The sequence below is a fragment of the Delphinus delphis genome, chromosome 11 (genome assembly GCF_949987515.2).
Source record: "Delphinus delphis chromosome 11, mDelDel1.2, whole genome shotgun sequence".
Lineage (NCBI taxonomy): Eukaryota > Metazoa > Chordata > Mammalia > Artiodactyla > Delphinidae > Delphinus > Delphinus delphis.
Window position 1 is genome coordinate 2,539,443 of NC_082693.1, and position 17,902 is coordinate 2,557,344.

Genomic DNA, 17,902 nt, shown 5'->3' on the forward strand with positions numbered 1-17,902 from the left:
CAGGTCCCTTTTGCCAAATGGGACAAAGTCCGCATTCAGGAGCCCATCCCCGTGGGAGGGTAGCACGGCCACGGCTGATGAGGCAGGCGCGTTGGCATCTGGGTTTTTCCCTCTACAGCGGAAGCAACATGCTTGTTGGCATCTGACGCCCCTGGGGGAGGGCACTGCAGCCAGGATGGGGGGGCCTGGAACAGGGCAGGTGAAGAGGCCCGTGACCCCCCGCAGAAGACTTGCCACTCCAGGTCCCGCGTCCCCCATCTGTGGGAGTGGGCATCCTTACCTCTATTTTTAAAATGAGGAAACTGAAGGTGAGAGAAGCCAGGTGGACCCTCCAGGGCCACACACCCGACCCGCAGTACAGACCGGACGGAGACCCCGTCTTCCGACTCCTGGCACACCAGCCTTCCCGCTCATGGCCAAGGGCCCCACGGGCCAAGCCCTACTTTGCCCTGGTTGCCTGCCCGTCCAGCAGGGTGGGGATACTGCTCCCTGTACCTCCGCAGGCCCGCAGAGGCCAAGCGTGGGGAGGGGCCGGGCAGCCTGGAGACTCGGTCCCTCAGTGGCCCCCTGGACAGGAAGGCTGAGTGGCTACTCGAGTTTTCTTTTTCCCTAAAGCATCAGGTGGCTTATCCTGACGTCCACACTATGGTGACAACCCAAGGAGAGCCTGGCCGAGCCCTCCAGCCGCCCTCCTCCGCGAGCTGTCCGGGCGTGGAGGCCCTGCCGTCATGCTCGGGAGGCTGCCCGCTGCCCACCCAAGCTCCAGGCAGGGATGCCGCAGCTTCCCGCCAAAGCCCGACGGGAATCCTGAGAAATAAATTCATGGGTGGATGCTGTCCTTGCCCTCCCGGGACCGCAGAGCACGTCCCTTCAGGCACAGGCAGCCTGGGGACGCCCAGGACAGGCAGCGGGTGCCAGGTGCCGTATGGATGGCGGCGGGAAGGCAGGGCGGCCCTCCTGGCCCAGGTGCCCGGGGGGCCCCCCGCCCGGTTCCTGCTGGTGAGAGCGTGGCTCCCCTCTACCCTCTGAACCCCCACTGGCCTCGATGCCCCAAACCCTCCGGCCAGGGGAGGTGTCCCCACATCCTCAGCCCCTCCCTGGCTCTGAGCCCTGGACTGGCCATGAGCCACTCAGAGAACAGGGAGGGAGGCTGGGGACACCGACAGGGGTCAACCCCTAGGCCCCTCACTCCCTGCTGTGTAACCGGGACCCGGGCCCAGCCTCCTCCCAGTGCGTCCCACAGCCTCGGGCTGGCGGACCGCTCCCTCCCAGCCCGGACACCCAGCTGCCTTTCCCCGGTCAGCTCCCCGCGGTGGCTGCAGGGGGGACCTGGGCGCGTGTGCCACGCTCCCTAGCAGGCCTTCCTCTCCAGGGCATCGCAGGCCTCCGGGCACTGACCTTGGGCCCCGCCGTGCCCTCCAGCCGAGCGAGTGACCTTGCCCTGGGGACACCAGACCACTCGCCCGTGTCCCTTCCTGTCCCCCCATCCTTGAACCCCTCTGCTGGCAAAACTGTCTTCCAAGGTCAAACTTGAGGCCTGTGGAGAGCATGGCCTGCCCTCCTCTGCCCACCTCCCCTCCCCACCCCACCCCCGTGGACCCCGCACGCCCAGAGAGGTGGCCACTGACGGGGGTGGAGAGCACAGCTCTGGAGACAGAGCCCCGCCGTGGACGAGGGCACGGCCCTGGGAAAGCTGTGTGGCCGCCCTGGGCTCACCTGTGAAATGGGGCAAGAGGACCTACCGCTCGCGACGGCCACGAAGGTGCCACGAGACAAACACGTGATGCGCCGAGTCCTGAACTGGCGCCCAGGCCACGGTCCCGGGCGCCCGACGCTGAGCCGCTGAGCGTGGGTGAGGGATCCGGGGGTCTTGGGGGAAGGTCCGTGTGGGATCCCTGCAAGCACCGCTGCAGGGTGTGAATGTTTAAGAAGACACACACGGTGGACACAGCAGTGTGAAGAGCTGGGTACCCAACGCCCGGCTTGGACAATGGCTCACAGTGTCTCCCTGTGTCCACATCTTGCTCGCCACTGCCTCCGCGGCACACGGGCTGGATGATCTTAAAGCAAATCGCAGACGTGAAGAAAGCAATTCTACGCTTCCCACTCTTAAAGCAGCTTTCAAACAGGTGAAACAGGATCATCATTATCCCCGTTACAGCATGTGACCTAGAGAAGGTTGGGAGATGAGGTCGAGGGCGGCCGAGGCTCCGGGCTGCGAGTCCAGGGTCCCCCCCGGACACCTGGGAAAGCGTGTGGATCTCAGGCCAGCGTCCTCAGAATGGCCCCTCACCCAGGGTCTAACCAGCCCCTAACTGTCTTTGGGTCAGCCCGAGATGCTCCAAGCAATCGCAATCTTCTCCGGATCCAGAGAAAAACCAAGTGAATGGACGGAATTCTCCACTGAAACGTCTCCTCTCACGTATTTTCCTTAAACCTCGGGGTCTCTGCATCCCTCTGTCTGCAGCTGAGCTGGTGACCACCGGGCGCGACAACAAGCAGTGAGACAGGATGAATGGAAAACCCTGGGGCAGCGACCACTGCCACCTGACGGCTGGCTGTGGACACACCTGCTCATGCTGGTGATTCCGTGCAGCAAAGTCCACATCCTGCCAGCAAAACTGTTCCCGCTTTACAAGGGAAGGACGGGCAGCAGCGGGTCGTCAGCCCTGTGAGCAGCGCCGCGTCCCAGGCTGGAGCGGGTGAGGCCGGGCAGAGCCGGGCGTGGCAGGGCTACGGGTGGCGGCACTCGGCCCCCAGTGCCAACGCCCGGGTCGGGGGCCAGCAGGACCCGCACGAGAGCAGGCCAGCCCCGCGTGGGAGACAGAAACAAGCGAAGCAGAAAACCAGCTCTCACCAGAGCGCCCAGAATAATTTCTCCCTGCGCACCAGGCCCAAGGCAAATGCCAGGGCTGGAGATTTCCTGAGCAGACGGCTCGGCGGCCTGGTCCTCCTGGCACCCGCCTTCTGTCGGCTGACGCAGCTCACGCCTCTGAGTCTACACGTGGGTGCACGTCCCAGGGGAGCTCCAGCACCCCCTGAACCAGACCCTCTGAAGCCGCGCCCGCCCCGTGGGCACTTGTTCTAAGCCCTGGAACCGTTAGCGCTGAATCGGGGACAGGGGCTTGGGCCTTGGTGTGCGGACTGTGAAACACAACGAGGGGGTTGCCAAGCTGGAGTCCAGGTGGGCACCCAGAGGGGCGCCCCCTTCTCCGCGTCAGGGCCAGGGTGCTGTCCACTCTTCCTCCCTCCCCTGACCCGGGCATCCCTGCATCCCTGGTACCCCGAGTGGGGCTGACCTCGTGGGGACCGCGGGCCTCTCCTGCTTTGCAAAGCATCTGAGGACACATTCCACTTGGATGAGCAGACTGCATGAGGCTCAAAGAAAGACACAGCACATGATTTTTAAATAACTTTATAATTTCCTGATGGATTTAGTTTGTGAATAAAAAAGAAAAAAAACGAACAAAGTGTTTACAATAATTATCAAGGCAAATCCGACTCTAACTCAGTTTCTCTGTAACGTCATGATCGTGTCAGCCGCACGACGGGGCAGGTGCACAGCTGGAGGCAGCGGTGCGTTCGCTCACAGACCCCACCCCTCAGCAGCTACTGCTGCCAGAAGGAACTCAAGCTACAGGGGGTCAGTGCCCGGCGCCCTGGGGCCTCATCAAAGGGCAGCTCTCCCTCTGGAGCAGCGGGAGCCCGCTGCACACCCACTGGGCTCGGAGGCCCCGGGCCGCCCTCAGGGGTCCGCCGTGCCGAGGTGGAGAGCACAATACTGCTGTGGGAGGGTGGGGGGCTGCCCCAGCCCGGGGGGGCTCTCTGGCTCTGGCAGGGGCCACCTCCTTTCCTGGCCAGGCCACTGCTAGGGCCCAGACGGATGGCCTGGGCCTGGGAGACCTGGGCTCTAAAAAGCTTTCAGGGAAAGGATCCAGGAACTGAAGCCAAAGGAACTGGGCTCTGAGGAGGACTCCCCCATCCAGATCATAGGCTCCAGGCTGGCCGGGGCTCGGCCCGTCTTGGATGGGCCACGGGACGATATAGCACCAAGTGGGCAGGAAGAGGTCCGGCGCCAGGCCCAAGTGACCACACAGCATCCGGCACACGGGGCTGCGGCCAGTGTGGGCTCACAGATCTGGAAACACCCCGCAGAGGTCCTGAAGGTGGACGGGCAAACCAGGGCCCAGGAGCCTGTTCCCCTAACTCAGCGGTTGCCTCCTTCCCTGGGTGGTCGCCTGCCTGGACCATGGCCACCGTGTTTCCCCAGAGGCCAGCTCAGCTGCCATCCCAGCCAACTCGGGGGGATGGAAGGAGCCTGGCTGCCCCATAGCTTGAATTCCTTTATTAACATGATATTGGAGGGATTTTTTAAAACACAGCTCTTTAATTTTTCAGTCCTACAACTACTTTGTAATATCTTAATAATCTCAACAGTGGACACAAGGTAACCGCCCCAATTCTCTGAACCACACAGACAACATCGACAAGCAGAGAAACAAAAGAGGAGGTGGGTGTGGGACAAAAAACCACTCCCCCCAAATCAATCCCTAAAACCACCTCTCCCCCAAGAGTCAGGAAGAGAAATACCTACAACAGGGTCACAGCACTCGCCAAACACGTTGGAAAAACCCAGGAGACACTTGGTTACAGTTTTGACACTAAAAAGTTTGGAAAGTTTTTGCTTAAAAAGAGTAAGGCAGCCATTTTGTTCAGAAGGATTCCCCTGGATGTCTTCTTCTTGCCCAAATGTTCCCTTAGTTCACGTGGGGGAAACACCAGATTCCTCTGAAGACACTTATCTGACGGTGCGTCCCTGCCAAGAAGCCGGGGCCGGCAGTGCAGGCGGGCCCAGGTCTGCTCGGCCCAGCTGCCCGCTCCCCCGGCCCCCCACGCCCTCCCCTCCCCTCCCGCAGCCCTGGGCTCCCACCGGTGGGAGACGAAGCTGCGGGGGCGGGACGCAGGGTCCGAGGGGACTCGGGAAAAACCACTCGAGGGCCACGTCTGCATGGCCACGCCCTCCTCCGCTGCTCTTGCCTCAACGGCCCCGAGGCCACCCGTGGGCCTGTGCTTACACAGTGGGCGCCACAGGAGGGCGCGCGGGCGGGATCAGCAGGGCTCCAGCAGCCAATCCCAACGCCGATCCTGACCACCAGCCATCGCCCAAAACTTGGAGACGACTTCCTCTTCTCCTCTCCCTCTGAGGAGCAGGTGAGCCGGTGGCTCCTGCGGGAACCCCACAGGCCTTTATGGACACACAGGGCCGAGCCCCGTCGCCTCCAACCACCCTGGAGGTGCCTCGGGTCCCGTCTGCTTCACTAGTATTTCTAAAGCCCAAGTGTCAGGAAGAGAGGCGCCTTCGGATGGTAAGGTATACGGTCAAGGTTAGAGCCGAGGTGGATTTGGGGATTCCCGTTCCCATTTCTTCACGTGTTAAAGCCCACTTAAAATCTTTTCCATTTCAAACGGTATCCAAGTCCTTGCAAATCTCAGTCCAGACACTGCATCAAGAGCTCAGTGAATGCTTGGGATGGAGGAACACGGGAAGAGGACACGGCCGCACTGTCCTCCTTCTGTCCTGAGCCCCAGGGCGGATGCCACCCACTCTCCCTCTTGCTTCCCCCTTCATGATGACTTCGATCTGGGTACAGAGCTGCAGGTGCTAAGGGGAACGAGACTTGCCAATGGGATGGCGGAGTTTGGTGAGCATCACCGGTAACCCGCAGTGAGTTTTCAAGGTTACAGATCCTCGGCAGCAGCTGCGTGAACTTGTGAAACCGTGAATATCAGAAGAGGCCACGGAACGGCAGGTCCCGTGTGATGGGAATCGTGCATTTAGCAAATGTTGGCTCAGTGGATGACCTAAACTTCGTAAGACACTCTAAATGCTAAAAACTATGTTAACTTTGCCTGTGGTATAAAGGCAGCTCCTTGTTCACTATTAAACTTTAGCCAGAGCCGACTTTCATCCAGGACCCAACAGCCCCTAGAACCATCTGAGATGCCAGGACGACCACCCAAGAAGCACCGAGGAGAGTCCCGCTACGCTTCAGAGACAGACAGATGGCGTCTGCCCAGAAACTGCTCTTCTCAGAAGCGCTTGCCCAGAGGAATCCCATAAGGCCCTGGAGGGGAAGCCACAGGAAGGAGAGCAGGCAGGAGGGCAGGTGGCAGGGGTGGAATCTGATGGGTGACGTGGAATCAGCGGGACCCGGGAGACCAGCTAGAGAGAAGCCGGCCAGGCCCGCCGCTGCTCTGCACGTGGCCTCTGGGTCCTGTTCCCTGTTTGCTGTGGTCCCGGGGAGGGTGTCTTTCTACTGCAGTTCTTGCTCTGTGGTGGACAGTGTGAGATTCCCGGACTCCAGCCCTAAAATCCTGGGGGCTTTCTACATGATTTATGGGCAGTGCCGTAAACAAACGGGACTGAGGTAATTGACCACAAACGGTCACCACTTGCTGTCTAACCTCCGCTGCACCCCCTCTCCAGCCAGCCTGGCTATCAGGAAGCATCTCAGTAAGAAATTTACGAGCAGAGTCCATTTAAACCTTCGGTAAGGAGTACTCGACAGCTTCTCACAGGGAGTCGGGGCAGCTGGAGATGTGACCATATAAGTTGATGGTACAGTCACAGGCCGCTGGCGGGAAGATACAGGACTGATGGCTGTGAGGACCTAACAGGCAGCATCGGAGAACTTGGGGAGGAGAAAGGAGAAAACGCAAGACAGACCCATCGAGCCCAGCAACTCTTACCAGGATGTGAGCGTCTGGTGGGTGTCTGGCCAGAGAGGTGGTCAAGGGGCTACCGAGGTGGGTGAAGTGATCTACTTCCTGCTGCCTGATGTTTAAGGCTGCCATTATCTACGCCTGGGGAAGACGTCCACACCTTCCACGGGATTTGCAACTTTGGGGTCAATTTTCTGTTCTGCAACATGGACCTGGCTGAGTTCGACAAGGTGCACCTGGATGTCTAGAGAAAACACCATCCACCGTTGCAGCCCATTAAACAGTACACTCTCTCAGGGGGACAAAACCCCGAACCCCAAGTCACCAGATGGGATTCTGCAGGCGAGTAAGTGACTCAGCTCTCTGCCCCCCAAGACCCATAAATTCCATTATAACGAGAAATGCTGATCTGTGGAAGATTTTCCTGGAAGAGATACCTTCTACTAAGATGGGGGAGGGGAAGGGTGTGCCTCTTACTGCTCTGACTTGACCAGGTGGGTCTCACAGAATCCTCGACTGCCCTCGCTCCCCGCAGACAGGCTTTCTTCCAGGATGGGTGCCCCTCTGACTGGACCAGGTGGGTCTCACAGAATCCTCGACTGCCCTCGCCCCCCGCAGACAGGCTTTCTTCCAGGATGGGTGCCCGACAGCGGCTTGCACACAGGAGGCACTTCATAGCGATTATCCGAATGCAAGAAAGGGGGAAGGGATGCGCGTGGGAAGAGAAACACTCATCCGAAGCAGAAGCTCTGGTTCAGCAGGAAAGCTGAAGGGGGGAGGCTGGGCCGCCTGAGCGTGGAGCACGGGCGGTGGGGTGAGGCAGAAGCACGCTTTGGGGCCTAGACTGCTGACGAGGGAGGTGTCTGGGAGAAGCCGGCCTGACCCCGAGGACCGGTCGCCTTCCACAGAAGCAGAGCTGCGGGGGTGACCACACTGCCCTCTTCTCTTTCAGTGACAGATGTGATCTGACACACCAAGGTCCTCAACAAGAGGGACTTGCCCCAGAGGCTAGGAGAAGTGCAGGCACCAGGGCGGCACGGAGGCCAGGATCTCCAAGCCCCGGCGCAGCCTGCCCGCAGTCCCGCACAGACGGCCCTGGTGGAGAGTAACCAGGACGGATGGGAAAGAGAAGAGCCGGTCGGCTCTCTGTCCCTGTTCTCTCTCCCCGCCGTCTCCTTTGTTAATACTCTTTTTGAGATTTTTTGTCTTTTTTACCCTTTTACGAGAAAGCACCTGTTGTGACATTAGAACATGCGGCGCCCTGGTCTGCAGGGAAGGCGTCTCTCGGTGAGCTGAGCTCTGCAGAGCCCAGACCTAGTTCTCACGCCACGGACAGAAGGGAGGAGGGCTCTGCCCCGTGTCCCTCTGTCAGGGCACGGCCGCCCGCGTCCACGGTGTCGCTGCCGATGGCTGGATGGCAGCTCTCCACGGAGGCTCGGCCCCTCACCCGCCCTGGACAGCAGGACAATTCGCGCAGAGACGACAGTGGAAGACAGGAGGACAGACGCAGAAACGGTGCTGGAGCCACACTCGCGGGACTAACCGAGACAGGGCAGAGTCTGGAGTGTGTGCCTGCTGCCAAGAGCTGTCTGAGCTCCCCCTCCTCGTGCTTCTCCCTCCTCGGCTCCTGGGCTCATCGAGCGGGCTACGGTACTGGGCTGGCCGCTCCCCACGGAGACGGTCACGAAGACTCTTCCAGGGCGCTGACCACCTGCTCCAGGATGTCGGGGCAGCGGTCTGCTATCTGCTGCAAGACGGCGTTGGCAAACTCCTGTAGCTCTGAGTTGTCCCGCTCACCCTTCTCTAACTCGTTCTGAAGCTGCAAGGAGAGACGGATTCAGGAAAAATAAAACAACCCTACTGGCACTGAGTTAAGAATTGTTGTTCACCAACAAAGAGATGACATTTGCAACAACGTGGATGAAACTGGAGGGCACTGTGCTCAGTGGAATAAGCCAGACAGAGAAAGGTACATACTGCGTGGTGTCACTTATATGTGGAATCTGGGGGGAAAAAGTCAAATCAAATTCAGAGACACAGAGAATAGAACGGTAGCTGCCAGGGGCTGGGGGTGTGGAAACGGCAGTGGGTGGGGAAAGGGACAGACTTTCAGTTATGAGATGAATGAGGTCTGAGGTCTAAGGTACAACACAATGACTAGACTCCACAACACTGTGTTGCAGTCTTGAAATCCGCTAAGAGAGCAGGACTTAAGTGTTCTCATACGGAAAAAAAGGAAATCGTGAGATGATGTATGTGTTGATAACTCGACCGAAAGGATGGAGAATCCCTTCATGACGTCTGTGTACATCACACCATCAGGGTGTATACCTTGAATATATTACAATTTCGTCAATCTTAGCTCAATAAAGCTAAAAAAGAAAAGAGAAATGACAAAAAAGAGGCAGTTTCTATGTGAAGTCTTCCTGTGTCAAAACTAACAATCAGGAAAGTGTAAAAGTAAATATCAAATGTCTCTTCCTGAAAACGAAGGTTAGTGACTGGTCCAAGGCCCTGAGAGGGTGACCTGCAGAGCTGCGCTCCCACCCCAGGGCTCGTACTCTGCGAGTATTCTCCCACTGGGCGACACCATCACTCACAGGCCCAGGACAGGGAGGGGTACACGCGTGATCAGGCAGGATCTTCGTCTTGCACCCTGGTCCCTGCCTGAGGGAGGCTTCTCCACCGGCCATGTGCCACTCCCTTGCTGACTGAGCCAAAGAGAGACGCGTCTAGTCCTCTGTTTGTTTACAAGTGTATTTCCTATTGCTTTAAACACTCTCTCTGACATTCCTTGAGGCACCGAACCAGCATGTACTGAGGGCCTACTGTGTGCTAGGTGCTGAAAGATGAACGGATCTGCACGCACACAGACGATTATGACCCAGCAGGGAAAGGGCCATGACCGAGGCCTGAACACGCTTCGGGGGAGACAGGAGGATGTCCGCTTCACCCTGGAGGAAGCCGAGATGTTCCCGAACAGGAGTGTGTCCAGGAGATCAGAGACAGAAGAGGCGGTCGAGCAATAAAGCAAGTGCAGACGCGCAGAGCCACCTTGGGGCTTGGTGCAGACCTCGGGAGAGTGAGCCTCCCCTGCAGCTGACGCATCAGGTAGGGGGCTGGGTGCAGAACGACAGAGGTGAAGCTGAAGGGCCAGACTGGGGCCAGGCAGCATACACAGAGCTGTGGGGTTCGGATTTCATCTGGTTAGAACAACAAGGACGACAACAGCAGCAAGTCCTAGACCTTTAAGACAGAAGAGTGACGCGATCACCTTCATTTTCTCAGAAGACACTGGGAAGATAAAGCATGTCAGCCTGAGTGGAAGGAGGGACACGTCGAGGGAGGTTACTGTCACGAACCCGGGTAGAGTGAAGCAGGACTAAACCTAAGGTGGGCCTAGGAACAGGGGGGGACCAAGCGGGTGGGAGATTCTCCAAAGGCAGGACTGGCAGGAGGCAGGGTTATGTGAGAGAGAACAGAGAGTCAGACAAACAAGACTGAAAATACAGGAGGCAGAGCAGGTTTTAGGAGAGGAAGTAAATTAAAAATTGAGTTTAGGGGCTTCCCTGGGGGCGCTGGTTCGAGTCCTGGTCCGGGAAGATCCCACATGCTGCGGAACAATTAAGCCCACGAGCCACAACTACTGAGCCCGTGAGCCACAATTACTGAAGCCCACGCACCTAGAGCCCGTGCTCTGCCAACAAAAGAAGCCACCGCAGTGAGAAGCCCGCACACCGCAACAAAGAGTAGCCCCCGCTCGCTGCAACTAGAGAAAGCCCACACGCAGCAACGAAGACCCAACACAGCCAAAACTAAAATAGATATACATATAAAAAAATGAGATATTCATATAAAGTACAGTACAATGCCAGACACACAGAAAATACTTGGGAAACGTTAGATGTTGTTGTCATTATTATTACCGTTGTTTTTATTAAACAGATAAGATTACCCAGAAAAGAGCATGTAGATTAAAATGCAAAAAGAATCCAAGTTTCAATTACACTGTTGACAGAACCTAGATGCTCTGAGCCAAGAATGACTATGCTGCTTTTTCAAACATCAATATAGCAAAGAGCTGGGAACAGATTTGGCAATCTTCTTTCTGCTAAACGTTGCTAAAAGACCAGGACGTGCAAGGGCCAGATTCAGACCACACGAAGGCTTGGTGTACCTCAAGCTCTGGCTGCATCATATGAATAAGAGTCTCTGAAACGGGGAAACCAGAGAGGCAAGGGGCCTTATGAACACGGCCGCATAGGCCGTAACCCAGAAATACTGCTCGGTGAAAATGCTGCAGCTCTCAGGTCTCTTCAACCAGCTGAAGTAAGTGAGGAGGTTATGAGGTTGTACTGCTTCAGTTTCTTACCTTAATCCTTCCCAGGAATTCTCTGGACAACTTTGGTTTATATTCTGAGCCAGGAATCTTCACAAGTCATGTAGCTATTGCCCATGAAATATTTTTTATTCTAATTAGGGTTCTGTTAAGTTGATAATCATGAAGTTACTAATGAATATATTTTAGTTTAACAACATTTTTTCAAGGGTTTTATTTTTCTGATTTAAAAAGTATTACACATGCATTGTAGAAAATTTAGAAAAAAAAGGCACCCCCCCCCCCAAATCACCTATAATATTAGCATCAGGAGATAACCACTTCTATATATAGTCATATATTCCTTGAGACTTTGTTTTATTATACATACATGTAATTTTAGAAACAAAATGGCAATGATATTATATAGACTATATATAAGCTGATTTTGTTTTCACCTAAAAATATACTCTAAATACATTTCCAAACCAAATCCCAAAGGCTCTTTTTGAACCTTGGTAACTGATTCTACAATTTATCCTCAAGTGTAAATATATAAAAAGAGCCAAGAAAACATTTTAAAGGAAGAAAAATGGTGTAGGACTTGCCCTACCAGATTATAAAACAGTATAAAAGCACACTAATTAGAAGAGCATTGCACTGATACAATTAGATCAGTGGGATTTAGAATATGATCAAGATGCATTTGAAACCAATGAATTGTATTAGGAAAACGGGGCCCAGCTGTGGTTAGATTCCTACTCATGTCATACGTAAACATAAATTTAAAACTGGCTAAAGATCTAAATTTAAAATTATACTGGGGCTTCGCTGGTGGCGCAGTGGTTAAGGATCTGCCTGCCAATGCAGGGGACATGGGTTCGAGCCCTGGTCCAGGAAGATCCCACATGCCGCGGAGCAGCTAAGCCTGTGCGCCACAACTACTGAGCCTGCGCTCTAGAGCCCGCGAGCCACAACTACTGAGCCCGCGCGCCACAACTACTGAGCCCACACGCCTAGAGCCCGTGCTCCGCAACAAGAGAAGCCACCGCAACAAGAAACCCGCGCACCACAATGAAGAGTAGGCCCCGCTCACCGCAACTAGAGAAAGCCCGCGTGCAGAAACGAAGACCCAGCACAGCCAAAAATAAATACATAAATAAATAAAATAAATTTATATAAAAAATAGAAATGTAAAAACATTCATTCAAAAAGTATTGATTGATTCGCCCATGAAAAGGAAGGCAGTTCTGATACATGCTACAACATAAACCATGAACACATTATCTGGACTGAAGGAAGACAGTCACGGAAGACCACACTGTACGACTCCATTTTTATGAAATGTCCAGACAAGGCAAATCCAGAGTTAGAAGGCAGATCAGTGGTTGCCCAGGGCTGGGGTGGGACGGGGTGATCAGAGGGAATGATGAAAATGTTAGAAAGCTGATTGTGGTAATGGTCGCACAATTCTGAGAACACACTAACCCTATTACATTGTACGCTGTAAACGGGTGGATTGTATGATGTGTGAATTATACCTCAAAAAAACTGTGAAAGCATACTGCCTGAGTCCTGCATGCAAAGTGCTGTAAAGGCCACAGAGAGGAATGAATGAGCGCTACAGCCTTCAGCTTGGGTAGAAAGCGGAGTTGGCAGTAGATGTTAGAAGACAGAAAAAAGGGTCATTCCAAACAGACAAACAGTAAGAGCTGACCAGGCACGGAGGAGGAGATGCGCTTGGCTGGTCCCCGAGGTTTGGGTCTCTGCAGAAGCAACGCCAGGTGTCCCCAGGCTGGCCAGGCGCAGGCACTGCCCCCAGGACCCCCCAGGCCACTCCACGCTCTCAGTGAGGTGAGCACCTCTTTACCAGAACAGCGGAGACAAACTGGCGTAAGTTAAGAGAACGATGGCAGGTACAGCTAAGACGCAGGGTTAGAGGAAATAAACAGGAGACTTGGAGGAGCGGAGACCGAGAGCGGGAATGTGATTATGACCCACAAACATAAGGGGTTAAGCAGAAGTGGGAAGGGTGACGGCACTGGAGGAGGACGCTGAGCCAGAAGTGATGGAAGAAGACCAGGGGAAAAAAGCAGAGGTCGACCATAAGGCTATGGTTTTTCCAACATCTAATGAATGGTCTGCCTGGGAAAAGGTGTTTAAACACAGAGAGGGTCAGAAGAATCAGAAGTTTGGAGAAGGCAGTGTTCCTTCATTGGTGGGAGCTGCTCTCCATCCCGCAGGCCTTCCTGTCTCCAGGGGTTACGGCTGGTTTGCACTTTATCTGGAAGCAGCATTAAACGTGGGCACGGCTGAGCAGGGAGAGACCTCACTGGCACTTGATCCATCATATGCGAAAAGTTCCTGTCTTGAAAAGAACTCTCAAAGATCAGCCTTTCTTGTGAAACTGGAATTACTTTTTAAAGGAGGATTTTTGTTTTGACTTTGAAATGCAAAACTTTAGTCATCCTGAAGTCCGAGGAGCACAGAATGTGTCGGGAACATGTGGTTAAACCTTCAGACAACTTAGGAAAGAAAGGCAATGTGAAGAAACCAAAGGAGCAGCTCTGGACAGCTGTATCACACAGCACAGGTGGGAAAACAAATCTCGAGATGGATGAGTACCTCGTGATTTTAAACTGTTTCATTAGCATGTGCAGCGCGTGTAAAAACGGAAGCTTCTGCATGGTTTCAGACGTGGCAGGTCCCATGGATGAACTGGGAAAGGTATATTCCAGCTTCTGAAACTTAATTTCTCAGATCTCACTCAAGATATTCCTGTCCCCACCCCTGCTCCCACCCTCAGGTCTGCCTATCCATCCCTCACCCCCCCCGCAAAGAAAGGGCCCCTTGGACTTGACACCAGGAAAGAATTTCCCAAAACGCGCACACATGTGATATCCGGGATTTAATGAAAATGCTTATTACATCTTAGCCACAATGAATTATATCCTCCTCTGCCCCTCTTCCCTTCCTCGTTAAAGCTACAAATCCAAATTTGGTGGATATAAATATGACTGAGTAATCCAACGAGATCTTCTGTATCCTACTCTCTGCTTTCTAATACTGGCAGGTCAGTTCCACCACCGCAAGTACTACAGTGAAAAACACTGTCTTCTTGTTTACTTTCTTAAAAACATTATAATTATACGTAGCATGTAGGTTTACACAATCTCCCTGCTAGATACAGATGCAATCTTCCCTGTATGTACTGAAAGCTTTGCATCTAAAGACAAACAGCAACAACCCTAAAAACATCTCCAAGTACATTAATTTCCACTAAACTTCAAAACAAACTTGTTCCCACGAATCCCGCAAGCTCCTTCTGTTATGTAAGCATTAAATCCCAGACCTCAGCATCTCCGTTTCCTCCATATACAGAATATCTAACACAAAACCTTCCTCAAGTGTCTTGGGCCTCTTTCCATTCAACCTTAAGTGAACTAAGATGCTCTGGAGGAACGGACTCTTGTAGTAAGAGATGTACAAGTATGTGCCTCCAATAGAGAAAACAGAATACAGGCTCTGCTAAAAGAAACAGGGGCTTGGACGTGTGGGTCAGGATGACCGGGAGGGCAGCGTCCTGCACGTGGGCCTGCTGCTGTCAGTGGCAAAGGGCACGGCTCAGGACGGCTCCCGGTGCCAGCAGCTGCGAGCCTGAGGACTCATTACTAGGGTAACGCAGGCCTGACACAGCCTACCTCAAAACGACCCCACGACACTGCTGTTCTGCCTCCTTCTCCAGGCTACCCTGACCACCTCCCACGTCTCTGTGCTGTCAACTAACTCTGTTTCCAACCTCTGCGCTCCCCGATCTTCGACCACAGCCTCAGAGGGCACTCTCACCCCAAACTTTCTGAGTCTGCTTCTCACAGGCTAGACCAATTTTCCTTTCTTTCACCATCAAACATCTCAAAGAACAGTCTACATTTGCTACCTCTGTTTCTCATTTCCCTCCTTAACATCTCAGAATTTAGTTTTTGCCATTTCACCAAAACTGCTCTCTCCAAAGTCTGCTAAACTAAGACTTCTACGCTGAAAACCACACGACATTATTTGGAGAAGTAACACAGCTCTTAAATGGAGGGAGACGTGATGACAGATTGGAAGACTCAGTATCATAAAACTGTTAGTTCTGCCCTAACTACCCATGGATTCAGCGTAATTCAAATCACAACCCCGGCAGGTGTGTGTGTGTAACTGACACGCTGACTCAGAGTGTGAGAGGAAATGCAGAGCCCAGAGCAGCCCGAGCGATCCTGGAGAACGATCGTGGAGAAATCTCGCTACAACACAAAGCTCCCGTTACTAACACAGCTTGCGACTGGCACAAGAACAGACACAGAGACCACAGGAACAGAACAGAGGACAAGCCCAGTCCTGGGAGTGACCCGAACGTCCCTCAACAACCGAATGATAAACTGGATATTCACGCAGCGGAGTGTCAGCGGTGAGAACGGATGAACCACACCCACGCACAACGTGGTGCTGAACGGAAGCCGGACAGCAGAGCTCAGGCTGGGTGAGTCTGGGCATATAAAGCTTAGAAATGGGCAAAACCAGCCTGTGGTGCTGCAGGCGGGCTGCTCTGGGAGGCTGCAGTTGTGGCCGGAAAGCAGCTCTGCCTCTCGTGCCCGGTGCTCGTTCCACGGGCGTGTAAACTCACAGGCTTGTACACATATGACTCATGTAGTATGCTGTGTAGGTGTCACACCTCCAAACCTAAGACTCCAAACCAAACCGAACCTCAGGGATCCCCTAACAGCACAACCTGTCGGTCGCTGGTCTTCGTCCAACACAAGCCCCCCTGGACACTTGGCCCTGGGGACACCTGCTCCGGACTCTCCCTCCCGGGCTTCCTGGCTCTCCTCTACCTGTCTGTTAGTCCATCTGTGTGTTTCTTCCCTGTCCTGCGGCTGTTCCTCCCCTTTCTGCTTCCTGCCCGACACGCAGGGGTTCCCTGAGGCCTACGGAGACTGTCCTCTGTTGCCTTGGGTCACCCTGTCCATCCTCGCTCCATGAAGTTCAATAATCATAGCAACTAACCTACTGGACATGGATCCCGGCCGGGTCTGCTCTACGTGCTTTAGTGAACCAGCACAGTTAATCTACTTTCTTTGCCAACTTAATTATTTCTTTTCAGGTGGGTTTTGTAAGACTTTTTAATTTAGCAGAGAACTGCACACATATACAAAACCAAACAGTATAATAACCCTCATATGACCTAAATTTAACCATTTGCAAGGTATGTATAAGTGTAGCTCCCTTCTTTCTCCCGAGCTTCAGACTAACATGCAAATGCCTGATAAACACTTTCTTGTGAATGTTTCACTTATACATCAATTCATAGTGTTCATACTGTTTAATAAACTGTTCTTTTCACTTAATAATGACTAAAAATAGCTTTTCATGTGATTAAGTGTTCTTCTAAAACCTAATTTTTAAATGGGCTGCACTGTAATCCTTTCTTTTCTTTTTTTTTTCTTTTTCGGCACGCGGGCCTCTCACTGTCGTGGCCTCTCCCATTGCGGAGCACAGGCTCCGGACGCGCAGGCTCAGTAGTCCTTGTGCGCGGGCTTAGTTGCTCTGCGGCATGTGGGATCCTTCCGGACCGGGGCACGAACCCGCGTCCCCTGCATCGGCAGGCGGACTCCCAACCACTGCGCCACCAGGGAAGCCCCACTGTAATCCTTTTAATGGATGTATTATAATTTATTTAACTAATTCCATTATTAGAAATGTAGTTTGTTTTCAGCTTTTCACTACTATAAATATTAACGTGTTGAAATTTTCTGTACATAAACCTTTGCATATCTATGACTGTTTTCTTAGAATTCCTGGGTCAAAGGGTATACACCTTTTTAAAGTTTTTGACATGTTACCAAACTGTTCAGGACAGTTGTACTAATTTTCAGTCAACAAATAAGGGTGACCATTTCCCAGCCTCCCGGTCCACCGGGGTCACACACACACCCCAACCTTGCCAATATGACAGGGCTGCTTTCGTTTGCAGTTCTTTGTAGTTCTTTTCATTTGTGGTGAAGCCAAAAATAGAGGCGACACATTTAAAAATATATTTACTGGTCCTTTCATCTTCTGTGAAATTCCTGTTAACGCCCTTTCCAGGCCATGTTTCTTTCGGTTTAGTTTCTTCCTTGCTGATCTCCTGGTCACAGCCCTAACAGGCTCTCATATCTCAGCATCTTTTGCTTATTGCAATAGCTTCACAGTCATTTCAACCTTGGTTTGTAGGAGTAATCTTTCTAAAACAGGTTGGATTAGGTTCACTCCTCTTCCAAGATCTTAAGTGATTTCCTACCTACAACAGAGTCCAATCTCTTTGGCATGGCAGCCACCCTCCAGCCCCATCCTACTTTTCCAGTTTCATCTCCTGGTATGTCCGTGCCACCCTCTGCCTTTGCTTTCACTCTGATGAGGTTCCCTCACCCTGGGGTGAGGACAATCTTACCTCCTACACCTCCCTCTTCCCCATCTAACTTATTCTTCCTGGTGGAGATCATTCGCCCCTTCTGTCTGTGGAGACATCCCTTTTCAGAGGTGAACACTGCTGAAGTATTCATTTTGGCTCCTGTTTCAAGAGTTCGCTACATGTTCAATTCCCCAACTCTTCAGCAAGCTCCTCAATGCATTCTTTTTTACATACCAAGGCTGCCTAGCAGAACCACCTGCACATAGCAGACAATCGAAAAACAACTGGAGAATGAACTAAAGGAACAGATGCTAATCCTGGGGGAAAACACCCATAGCTTTCCCAAGAGCTTCTGAAGGTAAACCTGAAGCATCTCCGAATCCAGACCGTCTGACGGTGCAGGGCTTGTAGCATCCGTGGTGACACCCACG

The 17,902-nt window shown here is 53.2% G+C and overlaps 1 protein-coding gene across 6 annotated transcripts in view; it reads right to left on the reverse strand.

The window, feature by feature from the left end:
* Positions 1-3,399: 3,399 nt before the first annotated feature.
* ERC1 (ELKS/RAB6-interacting/CAST family member 1) overlaps positions 3,400-17,902 on the reverse strand; it is a 393,002-nt gene continuing 378,499 nt past the window's right edge. For all 6 annotated transcript variants that reach the window (XM_060024063.1, XM_060024061.1, XM_060024060.1 and 3 more), the window contains one exon: positions 3,400-8,542. In XM_060024063.1, coding sequence (XP_059880046.1) covers positions 8,405-8,542 — 138 coding nt within the window. In that variant the 3' untranslated portion in view covers positions 3,400-8,404. The remainder of the gene's footprint in view (positions 8,543-17,902) is intronic.